The sequence below is a fragment of the Benincasa hispida genome, chromosome 2 (assembly GCF_027475165.1).
Source record: "Benincasa hispida cultivar pf3 chromosome 2, pf3_genome.v1.1, whole genome shotgun sequence".
NCBI classification, from domain to species: domain Eukaryota; kingdom Viridiplantae; phylum Streptophyta; class Magnoliopsida; order Cucurbitales; family Cucurbitaceae; genus Benincasa; species Benincasa hispida.
This window is the reverse complement of record NC_143479.1, coordinates 33,252,007-33,271,184: the sequence shown is the minus strand read 5'-3', so window position 1 is coordinate 33,271,184 and position 19,178 is coordinate 33,252,007. Positions and strand designations below refer to the sequence as shown.

At 35.5% G+C, this 19,178-nt stretch overlaps 2 protein-coding genes and 1 pseudogene across 2 annotated transcripts in view; 1 reads left to right on the top strand and 2 right to left on the bottom strand.

The window, feature by feature from the left end:
* Nucleotides 1-272: 272 nt before the first annotated feature.
* On the bottom strand, nucleotides 273-769 carry LOC150037843 (uncharacterized). The gene is made up of 2 exons (XM_090311044.1): nucleotides 443-769; nucleotides 273-365 (listed from the first exon to the last, which is right to left on the bottom strand). The coding sequence occupies exons 1-2, from the start codon at nucleotides 767-769 to the stop codon at nucleotides 273-275; spliced, it is 420 nt and encodes a 139-aa protein (XP_090167170.1).
* Nucleotides 770-4,527: 3,758 nt separating this feature from the next.
* Nucleotides 4,528-19,178, top strand: part of LOC150037841 (exportin-4 protein) — a 15,247-nt gene continuing 596 nt past the window's right edge. The window contains exons 1-5 of the mRNA XM_090311043.1: nucleotides 4,528-4,924; nucleotides 5,872-5,959; nucleotides 14,702-14,810; nucleotides 17,451-17,549; nucleotides 19,084-19,126. Of these exons, the coding sequence (XP_090167169.1) occupies nucleotides 4,832-4,924; nucleotides 5,872-5,959; nucleotides 14,702-14,810; nucleotides 17,451-17,549; nucleotides 19,084-19,126 (432 nt within the window). The 5' untranslated portion in view covers nucleotides 4,528-4,831. The remainder of the gene's footprint in view (nucleotides 4,925-5,871; nucleotides 5,960-14,701; nucleotides 14,811-17,450; nucleotides 17,550-19,083; nucleotides 19,127-19,178) is intronic.
* Nucleotides 8,472-12,429, bottom strand: LOC150037842 (uncharacterized; annotated as a pseudogene).

The window sequence follows — 19,178 nt, the reverse complement described above, 5'->3', positions numbered from 1 at the left end:
GTGTGTGCTCTGCATCTCAACAGTCGATCTCATGATGTCGATCATTTCAGCTTGGAATGATGGCCTCTTCCTCTTACTGCCTCGAGATGACTCGGCAGATACACTCGCTCTACCTGTAGATTGCTCTGCTGGCTCTTCATCTATTTCATCTTGATTTAATGATGATTCTATCTGGCGAACCTCAGAGGTGTGACAGTCATGTGATCCAAGTCGAATCTCATTTTCAAACTCTCTGAATGCATTCGTCGCCATCACGTATGGTCCTCACTTGATTACCCTACTACTCTGTCTTTCCCAAATACGGTGGAGAGGTCATCGTAATGTGGGAATGGCTTGTTCCACATCCCCTTCGCATTGGGATGACTCTGCATTGATACACATACACATTATTAATATTTATATTATAACACGTACCCGTACATTTTTTTTTCTAGAATCTTACCCGAACCCAAAGATCGAAAATCTCCCTCTCGACCTGGACACATTTGAACTCCTCGTTCCAGTCGAACCTCGACTGACTTAACATCTCTGATATTGCATTGTATTGTTTCTTCAGACTTCTCACCTTGCATTCAATGGTGTTCTGATTCAGTGCGCACCCGGGCACTTTCTCATGCAGAATTCGCTCCAAGTGTTGTAGGTATCCTAATCGAAACGTCCCATTGTCGGACCTCCAACCGGTCTGCACCAAATACAATAGAGCTTCCACCAACTTAGCGTCCTCCACCTTCGACCATATGTGTTTAGACCTCTTACCATTTCCTGCCATTATGTTGCATGCATACGTTTGTTGAATGAAAAGATGCTATAAATTAAACACATGCACAAACAAAGAATAAATTGCTGAAATTATATGTTCCAATTTAACTTGTTCACACAGAGTCTTAGCACAAAAAATTTTCACGACATACTTGGAATGTTCCATAATTAAATTCCATTCAGTAGTAAAAGAAAAGTAAGCAATGAACATTGAATAATCAGGCTTTTTGCCATTGAGTAAACATTTCGACCGCTAAGTCATCCATGAACTTGGTCCATTCCTCTGATGATTCAACAAATTCAATATGATCCCCATCAAGACCAACTGATGCAAAATTCTCCTCATCGAGCACGTCAAGTATTGCACCGATTCCTATCTCCCTTGTCATCAAGTTGTGAATAAGGCAACATGCAGTTATTGTTCGACATTGGACTTGTATTGGGTAGAATGATTTTCCCCTAAGAATAGCCCACCGCCCCTTCAGCAACCCAAACGCTCGCTCGATAACGTTCCTTGCTGAAGAATGTTTCATGTTGAAAAATTCTCATGTAGTTGTCGGTGCGTTTCCTGCTCCACGCCAATCGGAGAAATGGTATCGTTCCCCTCTGTACGACACCAAGAATCCTTCAGCGTTGGGGTATCCAGCATCACATAGGTAATAGTATCCTGTACACGTTTCGAAATGTCATGCACATGTGTTGTGGCATGTACGCATGTTTAAATAACGTATATGGTTATTATAATACCCTTTGGAACCCTCAATCCATATGGTCGCGAAATTGCATCCCTAAGAATCCTTGAATCGACTGCAGACCCTTCCCACCCTGGCAAAACGAAGACGAACTCCCCATTTTGATCACACACCACAAGAACGTTTGTGGCAATCTCTTCCTTTCTCGTCCTATATCGAGGTTGATCGATGATACTAACATTCACTTTAATGTATGTGCCGTCTAGCACACCTAGACAATTATGTTTCTCTCAAATGATCAGAATGAATTAAAAAAAAAAAAAATCTATCGTTGCATGCATATTTATGGCGTATTCATATAAAAAACTGAGTACTTTTGTATCTGAAACCACTTTCATCTTCCATCGATGCATGTATTTGTGATCGGTTCTGGTTTTCTTAACAAAACAACGTGAAGTTGTAAGACTGCCCTAAGAACTGCGTTGAAATATCTCGAAACTGTCTCACCAGACCTCGAAAAGTTTCTGCGTACCACTCGATTCTTGACATCGTGTGCAAGAATGTATAGGAATATCACAACCATCTCTTTGACGTCCATACATCTTGTTGGTTCCAAACAACCAGTCGACCGTAGCATATTACATAGAATCGTAAAGGTACGTCTATCCATTCGGGTGCTTTCACGACATGCCAAGTCACTCTCGTAAATTAGGCGAAAGAAGGTCAACTGCCTAATGTAGTGCCTAGCATATGTCGGTTGTCTCTCTATCCTTCGGTAGCTGTTCAATAACGTGGTTAGTATTATGAACAACTGTATTTGAGAGTGCGAAATAATTCTCATGATCGAAAAGAGGTCTTCAACAATATCTATCTTTATAGGGAAAGGGATACACAAGTTGTTCCTGAAAGAGTAAGGTATTTGGCGGATAATGTTTCATGATTGAGAAAGAATAGCAAACGATGTCAAGCGTCGGTATTGGGTATATTAGGTTATAGTTTAGATTTATAGCATTATTTCCCAATGTACCTATAATAATCTAAAAATACATGTTTTCAAGGGCTTAGAGGGTTTTTTTTTTCCTAAGGATAGGGTTGAGGGTATTTTAGTTAAGTCTTTTTAAGGGCCTAGTAGGTTTTTTTTTTTTTTTCCTCTCTCTTTCTTATTCTTCTTATTTTTTTCCCTAGATTGGTTTATGAACAATTTGTATTAGCTTCTAAAAACTTGTCATACTCTTAGTTCCTAGGACAACAAATTTTCACCGAAAGATGTGTTAAAACGATGTACATAGAAAAAAAATATACATTTTTCCATACTTTCTAAACTTGGTGAACCGATTGTATGAATCAGTGCAATGTTTTTTTAATTCTTATGTCACCGATTAGAAACTATATTTTTCAAAAATTAAACATTGGTTATAATATTAATACCATCGTTTCATTACAATTACATAATTTTTTTTTTAAAAAAAATTCAATTTTGATTGTGAAATGATAGTAAGACATACTAAAATTAATCATGAAACTAACTTGATAATAACACACAAAAATGTATAGAATATGTTCTTATTGAAGCTGAAAAAAAAAAAGAATTGAAATGAATGTATTATTAGATAAAAAAAAATTACATAACAGTACTATTTCACCCATAATTCATAAAAAAATTTGAGAAGTATCAGAGAATGTGAAAAACAATGAAGATCTCACTCATGAGGAGGATTTCGCTCATGAGGAGTCCTCATGAGCGAGATCTCATTGTTTTTCACCCATTGAAATGAACATATTATTAGATAAAAAAAAATTACATAATAGTATTATTTCATCCATAATTCATCAAAAATTTGAGAAGTATCAGATTAAAAAACATAATGTCGCCAACCATTAATAAAAAAATTTGTGAACTAGTATTCCAAAAAAATGTGACCAATAATTAACAAATAACATATTTCCATTAAAAAAAAAGTCCTAAAAAACGAAAGATACTCTGAAAAATAACAAACCTCCTCAAACTAATTAGAACTGATTTGTGCAATTAGTTTGGACCCTACAAGAAACAGAAAATAATGATAGTTAGATTAGAAATAAAATAAAATAAATTGAACTAAGGAGTAACCAACAAAAAAAATAAATTGAACTAAAGAGTAACCAACAAAAGCATACCTTTTTTAGTGGAGAAAGACGGTGGAAATATAAAATGTGGAAAAAGACAGTGGAAATATAATGGAGAAAGACCGTGGAAATATAAAACGTATGAGTAGGAAGTCATATATAAATAGAAGGAGAAAGAAGTGGTAGTTGGAGAGAGTTGGGTGCATTGGAGAAAGAAGTGGTCGTTGGGGAGAGTTGAGTGCATTTATTAAAGAGTAAAATTAATTTAACCTCATTAATTAAAGAGTGAAATTAATTTGAATGTTAGTTGAAAGTAAGTAGCAACCACGTTGGTAGTAAAGTCAAGTAAATTCAAATAATAAAGTCAAGTAAATAGAAATAACATATTTCCATAAAAAAAAAATAAAAAAACAATGAGGATCTAGCTCATGAGGAGGATCTCACTCATAAAGATCTCGTTCATGAGGATCTTCATGAGCGAGATCCTCATTTCTAATGAGATATCCTTCTAGAGCGAGATCCTCATCACAAAATTAGCGAGATTTACTTCTAGAGCGAGATCCTCATCATAAAATTAGCGAGATTTCACTTGTCGAGGATTGAAGTTTCGACTTATGTATGTCGAAACTTCAACCTTCGACAACCCTTTATACATATTGTTTCCAAGTTTTTCTTTATTTGTCGAGTTATGTATGTCGAAACTTCAACCTTCGACAACCCTAATATACATATTGTTTCCAAGTTTTTCTTTGTTTGTCGAGTTCTCAACGTTCGACCCCTACATTAATCGAATCCTCGACCATCGACTTCTAGCAAAACAACAATATTTCTCTAATATAAAATTTTAATAATTTTGAAACAAATTATACACTAAATTATTTACAGAATATTTGGGGCAAATGTTATGAATTTATAAATCCCTTCTGAAAAAGAAAGAAAAAAAACTTATAAATTCCTTGATCAATAACCAATTGCATTTATCTCAGTCCCCTTCATTTTCGTCAAAAACCCAATAATTTGCGGTGTTCTCCTAAAACCACACACCAAGACGCGCTTCCTCACATGTTCATAAACTGCCAATCTATTTCAATCTTTGGGTCAAATTCAAAGAGATTTCTCATTACTCTCAACTCTTTCCGGTCATCATTTCTCTTCTAAATCCGTTATTTTTATCTATAAACAATCACTTTTTCCGTAATCATCGAGTATTACAAGAAATTTTTAATCCGGACCTCTGACCTGAGGTCCTCCGGTATTGAATCTACTGTACGAAGATGCAAGGTTTTCAAGATGCCAGTGGGCCTTCAAACTTGGCTCAACTTCAGGCCACCATGCAAGCCATTGAGCTTGCCTGCAGTTCCATTCAGGTTTTACTCACTTTGACTACTGTTTTTGGTTGCTTGGAAAAGATCAGATGTGGGAACTGAATCGAAAGAGAGGAATTTTATAACCATTTGACTAACCCTAGAATGTTCGATTGGATGAAATCTCTTGTAACTGTAAAGGGAAGTAAAAACATTTTGAACCCATTTGCCCATGAGTTGATATTATAATATATGAATACTAAGCCCAATCAGTCTTGTGAATGAGAAAAGACTGCCCAGTTCTTTTGTTTCTGGTAAATATTAGTAATTATTACAAGTTTCAACTAGAGGAGATTCTGTCAACTTGTTGGGTGAACTCTATTGGTAAGTCCAATGACAAATAGTTCGAAAGAGGCTGAAAGGATCTAGGATTATCCTCTTTTCCTGGACAAGCTAAAAGAGGCTGATATTGTAGAAGTGAGGCGGTCTGGAACTCTGACGAACTGTTCAATAATTTTGGCTACGATAGATAACATAGGAACCGGACCCAAGGCAGTTTTTAATTATTTTGGTGGTAAAATTGTCTTGAAAACTTATGATAGTTTCAGAAAAGCTTTTGTGCACCTTTATGGCCTTTTCTATTGTACCTGTTTGTGATTTTATGAATTCCAAAATGGTGCTTTTGGTGTCTCTGTGATCGTTAGTTTTTAGCCAATATAGAGTCTTTAATTCCTTCGATACCTAGAAAGAAATTTGCATATAATTTGGATCTTGTGTGCTACTAAGGAACAACGGTAAATTAGGTCTTAGCTTTTGTCACACTTTTATGTCCTTTCGATTTAATTAAACCCATTTTGATTTTATATATATTCCAAAATGCTACTTTTAACGTTCTTTGTGATCATGCATCGATGGCCAAGCTAATGCTGTTCTATAAGCTTTTTTTTATTATAATGTTTGCTCAATTCATTATCTTGGGAACACAATTTTTTATGCATATTCTTTTTTAGATGCACATCAATCCATCTGCAGCTGAGGCAACTATTCTATCACTTCGTCAGTCGCCTCATCCATATCAAACATGCCAGTTCATTCTTGGTAAGTTGATTTGCTGAAGAAATTTTGAATTGTAATAAATTTGAAGGCCTTCTAGTCCTACGAACTACATGACTTTTACGCCAAATTTTACAAATCAAATATAGTCTATGGGCTGCAAAAATACAAATGTTGAGAAATTTATTCCTCTACATGATTCAAGAGACTGAGCTTCCTTAACTCAAAGCTGTACAAATCTAGGCTTTTCAAACTCATAGCTAATTGACCTCTGAATTTACCAAAAGGGACCGTTATTACCATTAATAGAAGTGGCTCTATAATAACAAAAAACTGGCAAAAACTTGATAGTACTGACTAGGCAGAATTGAAGATTCATGAACTTTTGATCTCTTAGTATTTGCAAGATAGCATGTTGCTGCTGCAAGGAGAAGCGATTGCTGTGAAAGAATGAATACAAGAGCAACAAAAAACCTAACCCACAAAAATCCCTCTAAATGAAAGGGGTTTCAACTAAGTAAAATGTGGCCTGTAGAGTAATTACAAAAAGTCTTCGAAATCGAAGCCTAAAGAGAGACATGGAACCTCACTAAGGACCAAGCCTCACTAAAGTTCCCTCTCCACGCCTTTATACACTCCTCATTTCTCTTCACCAAAGATCCCATACCAGAGCACACACCCCAACAAACCACAAAAAAACAACATTTTTCTCTGAAAGGTGGATGGAGGAGGAACTCCCTTACCAACACTCTTAACATCTCTTGATGGGCAAGAACACATAGACCTCACAAACTTACTACTCCAAAGAAGGTGGTCAAGGTCTTCTTCCACCTTCCCACAACAACAGAACGAGCCCATTAACGAGAGGATCTTTCTCAAAACCTATCCATAGTGTCCACACAAACGAGTAAAACTTGTCAGGTAAAGAAAATTTTTTTAGGAATCTTAATCCTCTCCAAAACGTCAATGACCAACTTACTATAAGAGAAAGGTGCAATAAATATTGAAAGAATACGAGTGAATCCCTCTAAAGGATCGGGACTCCAAACACAAACATCCCTTCTCCCAAACCTAAAAATAAACTCCTCAATCAATGACAGAAGAGGTAACCATCGTCATTTTCCTATCGAAAAACGATTGACGGAAGCTAAGTGTGAAAGTAACTAAGCTCCCCACTAGACCAAAAAATTGGAGACCAAACATTGTTTTATGGGAAAACAAATGATATAAGTGAGGAAATGTAAAGTAGAGTGGTCTATCCTCCAACCATTTTCCTTCTCAAAAATACTTTTCCTTACCTTCCCCCACCACACAATGAACAAGACTCAAGGAAGAGAGCTCAAGAGAAATATCTTCCATAGATTTCGGTATGTGCCTTTAACCCTGCTCGAGGACCATTCAAAGGGGTGGGAGCCATGCTTACTAGCAATAATCCTATACCATAAAGATTCAAATTCAAGGGAAAAACACCAAAGCTAAATAGTCAACAAGGCTTCGCTTTCGAACCTTAAATTCCAAAGCCAGATATAGTTCACAGATCTCCCAATGACCTCCCAACTAACCAGATATGAACCCTTCCCTTCATCCTTTCCTTCTCATAGAAAATCCCACATAAGCTTCTGGATATAGTTGGAAACCAAACAAAGAGCTTGAAAAAGGGAAAGATAATAATGGGAATGTCACTCAGCACGGACCTTACCAGGTTAAGTCTTCCATCTTTGGACAAGAAACACTTCATTTAAGGGCCCAATTTCTTCCTCACTTTTTCAACTATCTGGTCTTGTAAAGGGATAGCCCTCGGGTTTCCTCCAAGAGAAAGGCCAAAGTAGGAGGAGGGAAATGAGCCAATATTACAACCAACCAAATCTGCCCAACTCCAAAGCCTCTCTTGATTGCAATTGAGACCCAAAATATGACATTTACTTCGATTAATTTTGAGCCAAATATGAAATATGCCTCAAAGAACCCCATCATATGGAGGTTAACATGTTGCACACTTAATCATTTAGCATTTTACTGCATAAACAACTTTGTAACCTCACGAAGTAACCACATGTGACATCTGAATTATTATATTGTAAACATTTTTTCATTTATATTATTATTAGAGTGAACAAGTTGATTCACGTGGGTGACCTTTTTGCATATAGGATTGTTTGAGATGATGTTCAGCCTAGTCTGTCTAAGTGGGTGTTTGGCTCACCAACATGAGTTGAGTTGAGTTGGTATAATATACCAACTCATTGTTTGGCCCACCAACTTTAAATGTTGGTAGAGTTGAGTTGGTATATTTTACCAACTCACCCCAATTCTCCTTTCTTCCTAGTGTTTTAAAATGCACAAGGCGCACTAAGGTGCAATGGCCCTTTGGAGCCTACGCGCAAGGCACACAAAGAGGCGTGGGCTTTTTTTCGTGAGACACACTATATATAAATATATATACATATATGTTTATTTACATACCAAAACATAGATGGATAGAAATGTGACTTAAAGAAGATTATACAAAAAAAAAGAAGAGATATATAAGATTTAAATATCAGTCATTGACTTATTGTCATTCAACACTAAGTTACGTGAAACGACACAAAAACAATCACAAATACAATTCTAAAATCTTAAATATCTAACTCAGCTTCACTAAATAGGTCTTCATCACTATTCTCTCCATCATTCAACTTATAACCATCTATATCTTTTTCTTCGGTCTCAGAGCCATCCAAAGTAATTGGTGTGGGGGTGGGTTGGGACGGTGGTTGTGTGGAAGATGAAGATGAACATGAAGCGTTAGTCTTAGACATAGTTCTTGAGGTACCAACTCTAGAATAATAGGCAAGTTGCTCCAACAGCTCTTGAAACATCGCCCCATGTTAAAGAATCGTCGTAAAAAACAAGATCATCATCCTCCTCTGAATCATCATCCATTCTTCCAATAAGCCACTCATCACTATCATCTATCTCTTTTAAAGAGATAGGGTCGACGATGTCCCAAATATTACATCGACGCTTCAGTGCTCTATTATATTTTATGAATACTAAGTCATTCAGACGACTTTGAGCAAGTCTATTCCTTTTCTTGCTATGAAGCTACAAGTATACACAATGAAAATTTCATTGTCAACTTCAATTACATTCACATCTAGAGGCACTACAAATAACGGAAGATACCTAACCGGTTAAAAAACGCTCAATTACGTTCACATCCAGAGCACTACAAGTGAGACCTAAAATTCTCACAGCCAACTTTTGCAAGTTTGGAGTTGATTGTCCGAAATCATTCCACCATTCTACTATAGATCAAAACTTTATTAGTAGCTTTCAATTTGAAATGATATTCAATATACTTTAATCAAAGACTTTAAGTTAAAATTTACTTGGAGATATTTTGTCTCTCTGTCTTATTGCTAAAGACTATCCGAATAGTCCTTCAACTTTCTTGTATTTGGCTAGCTCTCTAAGTATCTTGTCTTGAATGTCCAAGGAAGCAACCATCTTTGTTATACATAAATACAACCCATTAACAAGTTCATCATTAACTTTAATATTCGGATTTGAATAATAGAATTCTGGGTTTAGATAATATCCCGCTGCATGCAAAGGACGATGCAACTGAAGCTCCCATCATCGATCAATTATTGTAAAAATATCTTTGTACTTTTCTTCCTTACCATGAAAGGATTTGGCAATGGTCTCCTTAGCTCTATCCATAGCCTCATAAATGTATCCCATAGGAGGCTTCTTCTCACCATCCACCAACTTAAGTACGCGCAATAAAGGGCCGGATACTTTTAAGAGCAAATATGATGGTATTCCAAAAAGTTGTCAACAAAATTGTTTGAACAACCTGTTTTCCTCGTTGTTCTTTACTCCATTTGCTGTTTTTCCACTCCTCCAAAGTAAACATCTTTCTCAAATTGTTTTTCTGATGATGTAAACTTGATAATGTTATGCAAGCTGTCGCAAAGCGAGTCTTAGCTGGTCTAACTAACTCCTTTTGATTAGTAAACCACCTCATCATGTTTAACAATTGAGGACGAATGTAAATGAAATTGCTAACCTCCATGCCTCTTTTCAGTGTTTTACGAATATGTGGGATCTTGTATATATCCTCCAACATCAAATCCAAGCAATGCGGCACATGGAGACCAAATTAATTGTGGTTGTTTTGCTTCTAACAATCTCCTTATTAAGTATTAACAAAGTAAAATAAGAACATATTTAGGCTTTTTAAATGTGTAAGAACAAATGTAAGGTAAGACTAACAAATTTAAGAAAGAGTTAGTATTGCATTCTTACTTGCCATAACATTTGTTGAAGCATTATCTGTAACAACTTGTGTGACATTGACTTCTCCATTCTACAAAATTGTCGAGCAACTCAAACATTCTCTTTCCATCCTTCACATAAGATGAAGCATCGATAGACTCAATAAACATGGTGCCTTTAGGACTATTAACTAAAAAGTTAATTAATGTCCTATTTCTTCTATCTGTCCATCCATCAGCCATAATAGTACATTCAACCTTGGCCCACTCTACCTTATGGTTCTTCATCAACTCATTGTGGCTTCTAAATTCCTTTTTGTATCGAGAGGTATTCCCACATCATAAAACCATCGAGCAATTCTTTGAATGATGTGCCTCCTCATTTCCTTTTTGTATGCCTTATTCATCGTAGTCTGTTTTCCCTTTCATTTGTTATTCTTTCTATTTTGCACCACATTTTCCGGGTTCGGTGTAAAATATGAATTCATTGGACCTTTTGTCTTGGCTTCTTTGAAGCTGGTGCCACTCTTTTATTCGAATTACTCATGCACACTTCATCTTCGTCCTCGTCCTCAATACCATAGTTTTCCACATCAATGTCTACAATCAAATTTCTTTGATCTTTAATCTCCTTTTTCATAAGTTCGTCTGGACTATTATTCAAATATACTCTTTTATCTCTTCCTTCATGTGATCCAGACATTTTATACGTGTCGTGGCATTTCTATAACCACCAACAAGGTGTTGTTTCATTCTAAAAACTCCTCCTTTTGTTACTTTTGAACAAAATCCACACACTAATGTATTAACATCTTGATCATTTTGCAATTTTGCATATTTCCATGCCCGGATCCTTTCTTATACCGTCCTATCTAATTATTAGAAACTTAACTTGATCAGTAACTACCTTACGAAATTGATCACAAAAAGTTAGGATTTGGGATTTGGGAGCCAAGATGACCAGAATTTTTATGACGGCTACTGTTTCATAGAGTTTTCTTCTCTGTTTTGAAGCCTTTCTTTGTTTTTTATGACAAAACAAAGATTCCAATGTGGCAGCAAAGTAATGGTGGCTGGCAGCAAAAAAAAAAGAGGACTTTCTTTCTTTCTTTTTCCTTTTTTTTTTTTTTTGAAGAAAAACAGGGCTGGACACCGGCACGTATGCCACACTTTCTATTTTTTTGAAGAAAAAACAGAACTGGACACGTCACACTCTGTTTTTTGGAGACTTTGATTTGAAGAAGAAGAAGAAAGTAACTAAAGTTTGGAAGAGACAGTTCTGAATTTTTTTTTGAAGAGCCCGTGAATGCAGGAAGAAGAAGAGACAGTCTGAATTATTATTATTATTATTTTTTGAAGAAACCGTGAAAAAGAAGAAGAAAGAGAAGAAGAAGAAGAAGAGAGTCTGATTATTATTATTTTTTTTTGACGAAATCGTGAATGAAGAAGAGGAGAGAAGTTCTGATTTTTTTTCTTTTGAAGAAACCACCGTGAATGAGAATGAAGAATCAAAGACGAAGAAGAAGAAGAAAAAGGAGAAGAAAAGAGAAGAGAAGTTCTGTTTTTTTTTTTTTTTTAAGAAATCGTGAATGGATCAAAAGAAGAAGATTTGGTGAAGAAAGAAGAAGAGAAAAAGGAAGAAGAAGATGAAAAGACTTACCGAATTGTTGGAGATGGAACTGTGAAAAAGAAGCAACCGTCCAATAAGATTTGATTTTTTGTGCAGTGTAGTCGTCATTCATACATGACTTGTTGGAGATTTAGGTTTAAAAATTATAAATATATATATATTATATTTAAAATGTTATTTAGGTAGTATTAAAGAAAAGGCATAGGCGTGCCTAAGCGCGCCTCGGCGCTTCGTGGAAGGCGCTGGAAGGTGCACGCCTTCCCTCGTGTGCCAAGCCTTTCCGAGACGAGGCGCCAGCGTTGTGCCTTTTGCCTAGGCGTGCGCCTGGCCGTGACTTTTAAAACACTGCTTCTTCCCATGTTTCTAGTGGCTTTACCCATCGGCCACTGTTACACTCCGAGAACTAACTTTAAGCTCCGACAACCACCTGCGATGACAGCTCCGGCGACCAACTCCAAGCTCCGATAACTTTCGCGCGACCAGCTTCGACAACCACCTCCAGTGACCCAACTCCGACGACCACCTTTGTGCTACCTACTCTGACGACCAATTGGCTCCAACACCAAACTCCGACGACCAACTTTAACTACAAACTCCGATGAAAAATCACCTTGGATCATCACTTTTGAGCGAGCAACTTCAACGACCAACTTGGGGCTTTGACAACCACCTTCGACGACAAACTCCGACAACCAGCTCTAGTACCACCTTCATGCAACTAACTTCGGGCTCTGATAGTCACCTTCGACTACAATCTTCAGCGAAAATCATCTTTGATGATCAGCTTTGATGACCACTTTCGTTCGACCAACTCCGGGATTCGAAAACCACCTCTGATGACAAACTTCGACAACCAACTCCAATACACCTTCATGCAACCAACTTCAGGCTCCGACAACCACCTCCGACTACAAACTCCATCAAAAATCATCTTCGATAATCAACTTCGACAACCACTTCCGACTACTATAAGACTGATGACTGTTAAAGTATGTTGTAGGGTTGTTGATTATATATAAAATATTATTTTGTCTACATTAAGTGCAATATTCATATGTAAAAATTTGTAAAAGATATTTTTATTTAATTGAATTCACATATCAAATGATGTTAAGCATATTTAGACAAAAAATATGTATGTAGTTGAAAAATATGTAACATGTAACAAAAAAAAAAAATCATAAAATGAAAAAAAATTTCTTGGAACATTTTCTAGCAAAAATTAGTGAAAAATAGAAATTTGTTCTTTAATGACCCTCTAAATTTGGAGGAAATGAAAGTGAAATTGTTGAAGAAATGTGGTGACATTCCATTGGCTGTTATGATGATAGGGTAATTTAATTAAAAAAATTCATGCCATAGTAAAAATATAGAGCAACAATCGGAAGAAGAAGAAAAAAAAGAAGATAATGAAATTCATGGAGAAAAATTAGCTAGAATAAAAAATTTTGATTTCGCTTTAGTTTCTCATTTTATTTAAACATATTTCTACAAGAAATGTAATGGGTTAATTGTTGTTTATTACCCCAAAAAGAAAGAAAGTAAGAAAGAAAGAAAGAAAGAAAGAAAGGAAAAAAGAAAAATTTTAAAAATTAAAGAAAAATTGAAATCTATATTTTATTCAAACAAATATAGGTAGAATTATTGAATAAAAAAGTTTCAAAACAAAAATAGTAATCATAGAAGTATATTATTGAATAAAAAAGTTTAAAAAAACTGCATCAGATACCCAGATATATGAACTCTACACTCCAAACAAAGACATATGAACTCAGACCAAATAACTCTGCACCCCAAACACAGACATATGAACTCCCCAGATATATGAACTCTACAGATATATGAACTTCATACATCCTATCTCAACTCTGCATCCCAAACAACCCCTAAGTGATTTTACTGAAGCTTTGTGTAATTATCAAAGTCCTATCCCAATTTCAGTCTAGTATGTATGTCTTATGAACAATTTTGCAAAGGAGAGAATTGTTCAAATTTGTTAGAGAGCCACAACCTTGAAGACATGTTTTCATGTAAGCTTAGTAAATGATAGGCCGCAATTTTGACCATTAAGCTATTGTATGTTAATTTGGATGCATTTCGAGTTTCTCATGATCATGGATTTGTTAGGAATCTTGTAAGATAAATAATAGAAATATTTTTAGGATTGCCAAGGCATATTTGTCATTTGTTAAGGAGTAGGTTATTGAAGAGTTGTTTTGAATAGCGCAAGCAAGGAGGGTGAAGAAGACAGTTTTCTGGACATAGTTTATGTGAAAATCCATGTCTCTCAAAGTATTTGGCGAACTTGTAGTTTTCCTTCTTAACACTATTAATATTTCCATTAATTTTTAGTTCCGATCAGAATGATTCCACTAGAAATTTTATGTTTATAAACAGTCCTATAGTGTTTATGTGTTGGGAAAGAAGTAGTCTTCTGTATAAAATCTTGCTTTTTGTCAATCTGTTAATATCTGGTGGGCCGTCCAGTTGGAAGGATTAATTAATGAACTATTAGATATGAACTCTACAGGGTTTATCAAGTACACGTATGGAGTATTAGAGATGCAACCAATTTTCTAAGCAATTGTAGCTGTAGATATTATTCTTAATCAACAAAAAGATTTTCCTTTTTAAAGGATAATTTTGTTCAATTCTTCATGGTTCTTTCATAAAAAAAATATATTTGATTTGACCATGTTTGTATGCTTGCTCTATATAGATCTTCCTGCCTCCCTCCCTCTATTTCTTTTTGTGTTTTTTCTGAGTCTGTTCAAGTTCTTCAAAGCACAATGAAAAAACTATAGATTCATGAATCTTTTGCTTTCCTATTATGGTGCAAAAGATGATCTCTCAGGTTTTAGTGCTGATTTTTGCTGTTGATGTCTTATCCAGAAAATTCTCAGGTAGCTAATGCACGATTTCAAGCTGCTGGTGCAATTCGAGATGCTGCTATTAGAGAGTGGAGTTTTCTTACTGCTGATGTCAAGAGATCTTTAATTAGGTCATTTTTTACTTCTATGAATACTGTACTTTTTGCTTTCGTGTTTCATTGCAATATGTTTCTAAAACTGCTAGGCGCACTGGAAGGACAAAAGGAATTGTTAATTTACTTGTGCTATTTTGGCAATGGTTTGGGGCACTTGGTGGTAGATAAATGCAAAACAGTTAGGAGGTGTGGGATTTAGAAACAAAATATTGGGGTATGGCAGAAGAAATTTGAAGGAAGAGGAGCAGAGTGAGCTGAGTTTGGTTTCGGAATTGATTAGTTCTTGAAATGGTCATTTCTTGGTTCGATCTCTAGTTCATAAATTGTATGAAGATGTTGGACTTCTGGATTCAATTTGTTTTCAAAGATTTGGGAATGAACTCCCTCAAAAAGGGTAAGATGTTCATTTAGTCTTTGTTTGAAGAGTTTCAATTTGAAGATTAACGTCCTTTGTGTGGCTTAAAATCATTCTCAATGTTCGTCAAGTTTGGTGGATGCCAAAGATTTGTTTCATATGGTTTCCTTATAGGAGTTTGTGGAATCAACCATCTACTAGATTTTATGGGGCTATCATGAGTTTTTCATCATTTAACCAAAAGTGTGAAATAATGGAATTGAAATCTCCTTTTGAGTTTGGTGAATGCTCCTTTTGTGATTCAATATATGGAATTGAAATCAATGTCAAATGCCAGTGGTAAGGGGAAGGATTTGGAGAATGTGGGGGTTGATTTGCAGTCTGCAGTGAGTGAGTGTTTAAGAAAAGAGCTAGAGTATGAGAGTGAGGTTAACAATTTAGAAGATGATTCTCAGTATTTTGAGTTACAAGGCAGTAGTTGGCGTGATGAATCGAGTTGTGATAATGGGAACAGGCTCAATATTTCTCATGAATGTTTATCCTTGATCTACCATAAATTCTTAGATGAAATGGCTCATCTCAAGTCATCGGCGGGATTAACGAGGTCTATGGAAGAAAGCAGGGAAGAAAAGCTGGTTTTTACTCGAGTACAGAGTGGTGGGAGGGGAAATCAGAATTAAGCAAAAAGCTTCTCTTGCAGCAATTATTGGAGATTGATATAGGGTCGCAGGGTATCCCACCATCGTTTGTTTCTAGTTGCAATGCATACAAAAGGAGTAAGGAGAAAATAATTGCTGCTAAGAAGAGAATCCAGAGGATTATGCTTCCTTCCAATGCTCCAATAGGTGATGTAAATATTGAGAAGAAAAGAAAGCGTAAGGGAACTAATGGTATAGAATGGGAAGATATAATAATCGAAACCCTTCTTCTTCATGGCGTGAAGGAGGAGGAAATTGAGAAAGGCCATTACAATGTTTTGTTGGACTTGCATGTCTTCAATTGTTGAAATTCTTAGATGTTTTTTCTGCATGGAGACGATATAGAAAGTGTATAGAAATGTATCGGCAAAGGCACGAGTAACTGAGAAATGAAATATATAGTTACAAATCTTATTATAGTATTGTCCATTAACAGAAAGAGAAGTTATCCCTCGAAAAAAAAAAAGTGTGAAATAATTGTTATCTGGGAATCAACCACCCTGGATTGGCTTTGTGTCACTAAGGCATGTGAAAGAAGTAAAAGAAACTATAGGAAATTATGATTAAACCTATGGTGGCCTGGTGTCAGACGACACCTGGCCACCTATGTAGGATATCAAGATTTTATGAGTTTTTCTTGATAATTAAATGTGCTTGGATAAGATAATTGTCCTGTAACATGCAGCTGGTTTGAATACTAATAGATATTGTAAAAGAAAAATTGTTATGTGGGTATTCATTGAAATGGAAAGCAAGGAAGCTGTGAATTAATACCGTAAACTAATTTGTGGAATATGTGGCTGGAAAGGAATCAGAAGTGTTTTAACACGGTGGTGAGAGTCTGGGAGGAAGCGTTAGCTTGTGCTAAGCTAAATGTTCTTTGTGGGTATCATATTTTCTTTGTTTGCTCCTATGTTCATCGTATCATGTTGGATCAAGCTTCTCGGAATTTTCAACTTACTTTGGGTTTTCTCCAATACTTTGAAAGCCAATGTTTTGCAACTTCTTTTGGATTTTCAATTTGCTCCATTGGCGACTCTTCTCTGGATTAATGTTGCTAAAAGCTCTTCGATCAGAATTTTGGTTGAACAGAAATCAGAGACTATTTCGGAATTCCTCTATTTTTCATTTTGGTTGTTTTGATTCAATAAACACATCTCAAAGCTTCTTATTAGTGTTCGTTATCAAAAGCTTTCGGTGGTTTTTCCATTGGTTTTTATCATGGTGTATTTTGAGCATTCACATCTTTTCATTTACTTTATGAAAAGTTTCTTTTTTTAAAAAGGTATCTTATGATAGGGAGTTTGAGGGACATTCTGTTTTGTTCTGTATTATAATTGGGAAGTTTTTTAAATAGCTTTGTATGGGTTGTGTGAATTGTATCAGGTGTTTTTATTGTTTACTTTTTAAAATAACAATGGCTTCACGTTTTGTTCCAAAAAATCCATTCAACTATTTATTTTTGTGCATTAGTTGTGCAGCAATTAAGAACTTGTTTTTTGTGTTGTTATTTGTTAAGCAGTTCTAAACTTATTTTTATAGAAATATTTATTTTCTTTCAATCAAGGATTTATGGATAAATATGTTGCATTCAACATGCAGCTTCTGTCTGTGCTATGTAATGCAACATGCAAGCTCACCAGAGCGCTATGTTCAGGCAAAGGTTTCTGCTGTGGCTGCTCAATTAATGAAAAGGGGCTGGTATGCTTTCTTATCTTTTTGTTTCCTACAAAATTTGGATTCACATTTCTTAGACAGAAACGGGTAAGGCTGTATGTAATGGTATGCAATTAACCATATGACTAAGCACAACTACAGTATATTAGTTGAGTTGCACAGTTGTATCATAATACAAATAGATCCATATGATTACTTCCAAAGAATTCAACAAGTAGCAATAATAGCACTGGCTCATAAAATCTTAGCTCTTCAGTTAAAAAGGTGTTCTAACAATATTTGCAACAAATAGTCAGCTATTCTTCAGTTGGTTTTGTCCCTTATGTTGTCTTCATTTGGAGGTCAATATTTTGTGCATTAGTCTCTTCTCATTATATCAATGAAATTTTTTGTTTCATTTCCAAAAAAAAAAAAAAAAAAAATTCAAAAACCAGTCGGCCATTCATGAAATGTGCTAGTCTAGACCAGAAAACTTAAGGATGGTCCCACCCTTCATCTCTTGCAAGGATGAAGCTGCCAAGTTCTCCAAAATGGTTAAGTTTTCCTCTTTCTCACAGTAGTATAAACACTCGAGAAAATGTTCAGAGAATTCTTATATCTCCTGGTGGATCATGCTTAGTTGGAAGCCTTTCTTTAGAGGGTTGCTTTTGAGGGCTTGTTTTTTGTGCCCCTGTATTTTTTCATTTTTCTCAATGAAATTTGATTTTCCCATAAAAAAAAAAAAAAGAAAAAAAAAGGGTTATAGCAACATGGCATCCCAAGGTCGTCTCTTCTGCTTTTGTTTCTTTGCTTCCCCTGCACATCATCGATTCTCTTCTTGGTGGCAGATGTCCCTCCCTTGTGATGTTTTCATTTTGCTTTCTGTTTTTCTTGAGGACATCCTTTCATCAAGGAAAATAATTTTTTTGTTGCTGCAGCTAGTGAGGACCTTGTTTTGCTTTCTTTGGGTAGAATAAAGAAAGAATCTTTAAACTCTGCATTTTGCAACTAGACCTATGAATGATCTTGTCGATCGTATTCTATTGCTGGGCTCTAATCAAAATTGGCCAAAATAGAGTCAATCTACCTCAAACTTGTGGGAACATTGTTGTTTCTCTTTTTTGTGTACGCTTCGCCTTTTTATTCATAATTTTTTGTTGAATAAAAGTCAATGTTATGATCGATACCTACTAGCCATTTTTTTCGATTGGAAATGATGATTCTCATTCTTAGATAGTCTTTCTCTGTTTTTGTTCTCCTTTTATCAAAGAAAAGCTCCTATCTTATTTTAAAAGAGTAATAATTCTACTATAATTAGTTCAGAAACTTGGCCAAATTGATTACTTTCTCTGAGAAGTTCAAGTTTTCTAGTGAAATGATCGAAATCATCACTAACCCGCCTAACCCTAGAACATTTGGGTGTTGAGGGAACTTGTAGAAAATTAATTCCTAGATAGGTGGCCACCATGGATTGAACCCTTGACCTCTTAGCCATTTATTGAGACTATGTCTCCTTTTTTACCACTAGGCCAACTCATGATGGTTAATCATCACTAACTTTGAGATATTTAATATGTAGGCTCGATTTTGAAGCCTCTGAGAAGGAGTCTTTCTTTTATCAGGTATCAATGCCCATGTCAATCTTGTTAATATTTTAGGATTAGGATTTGATAT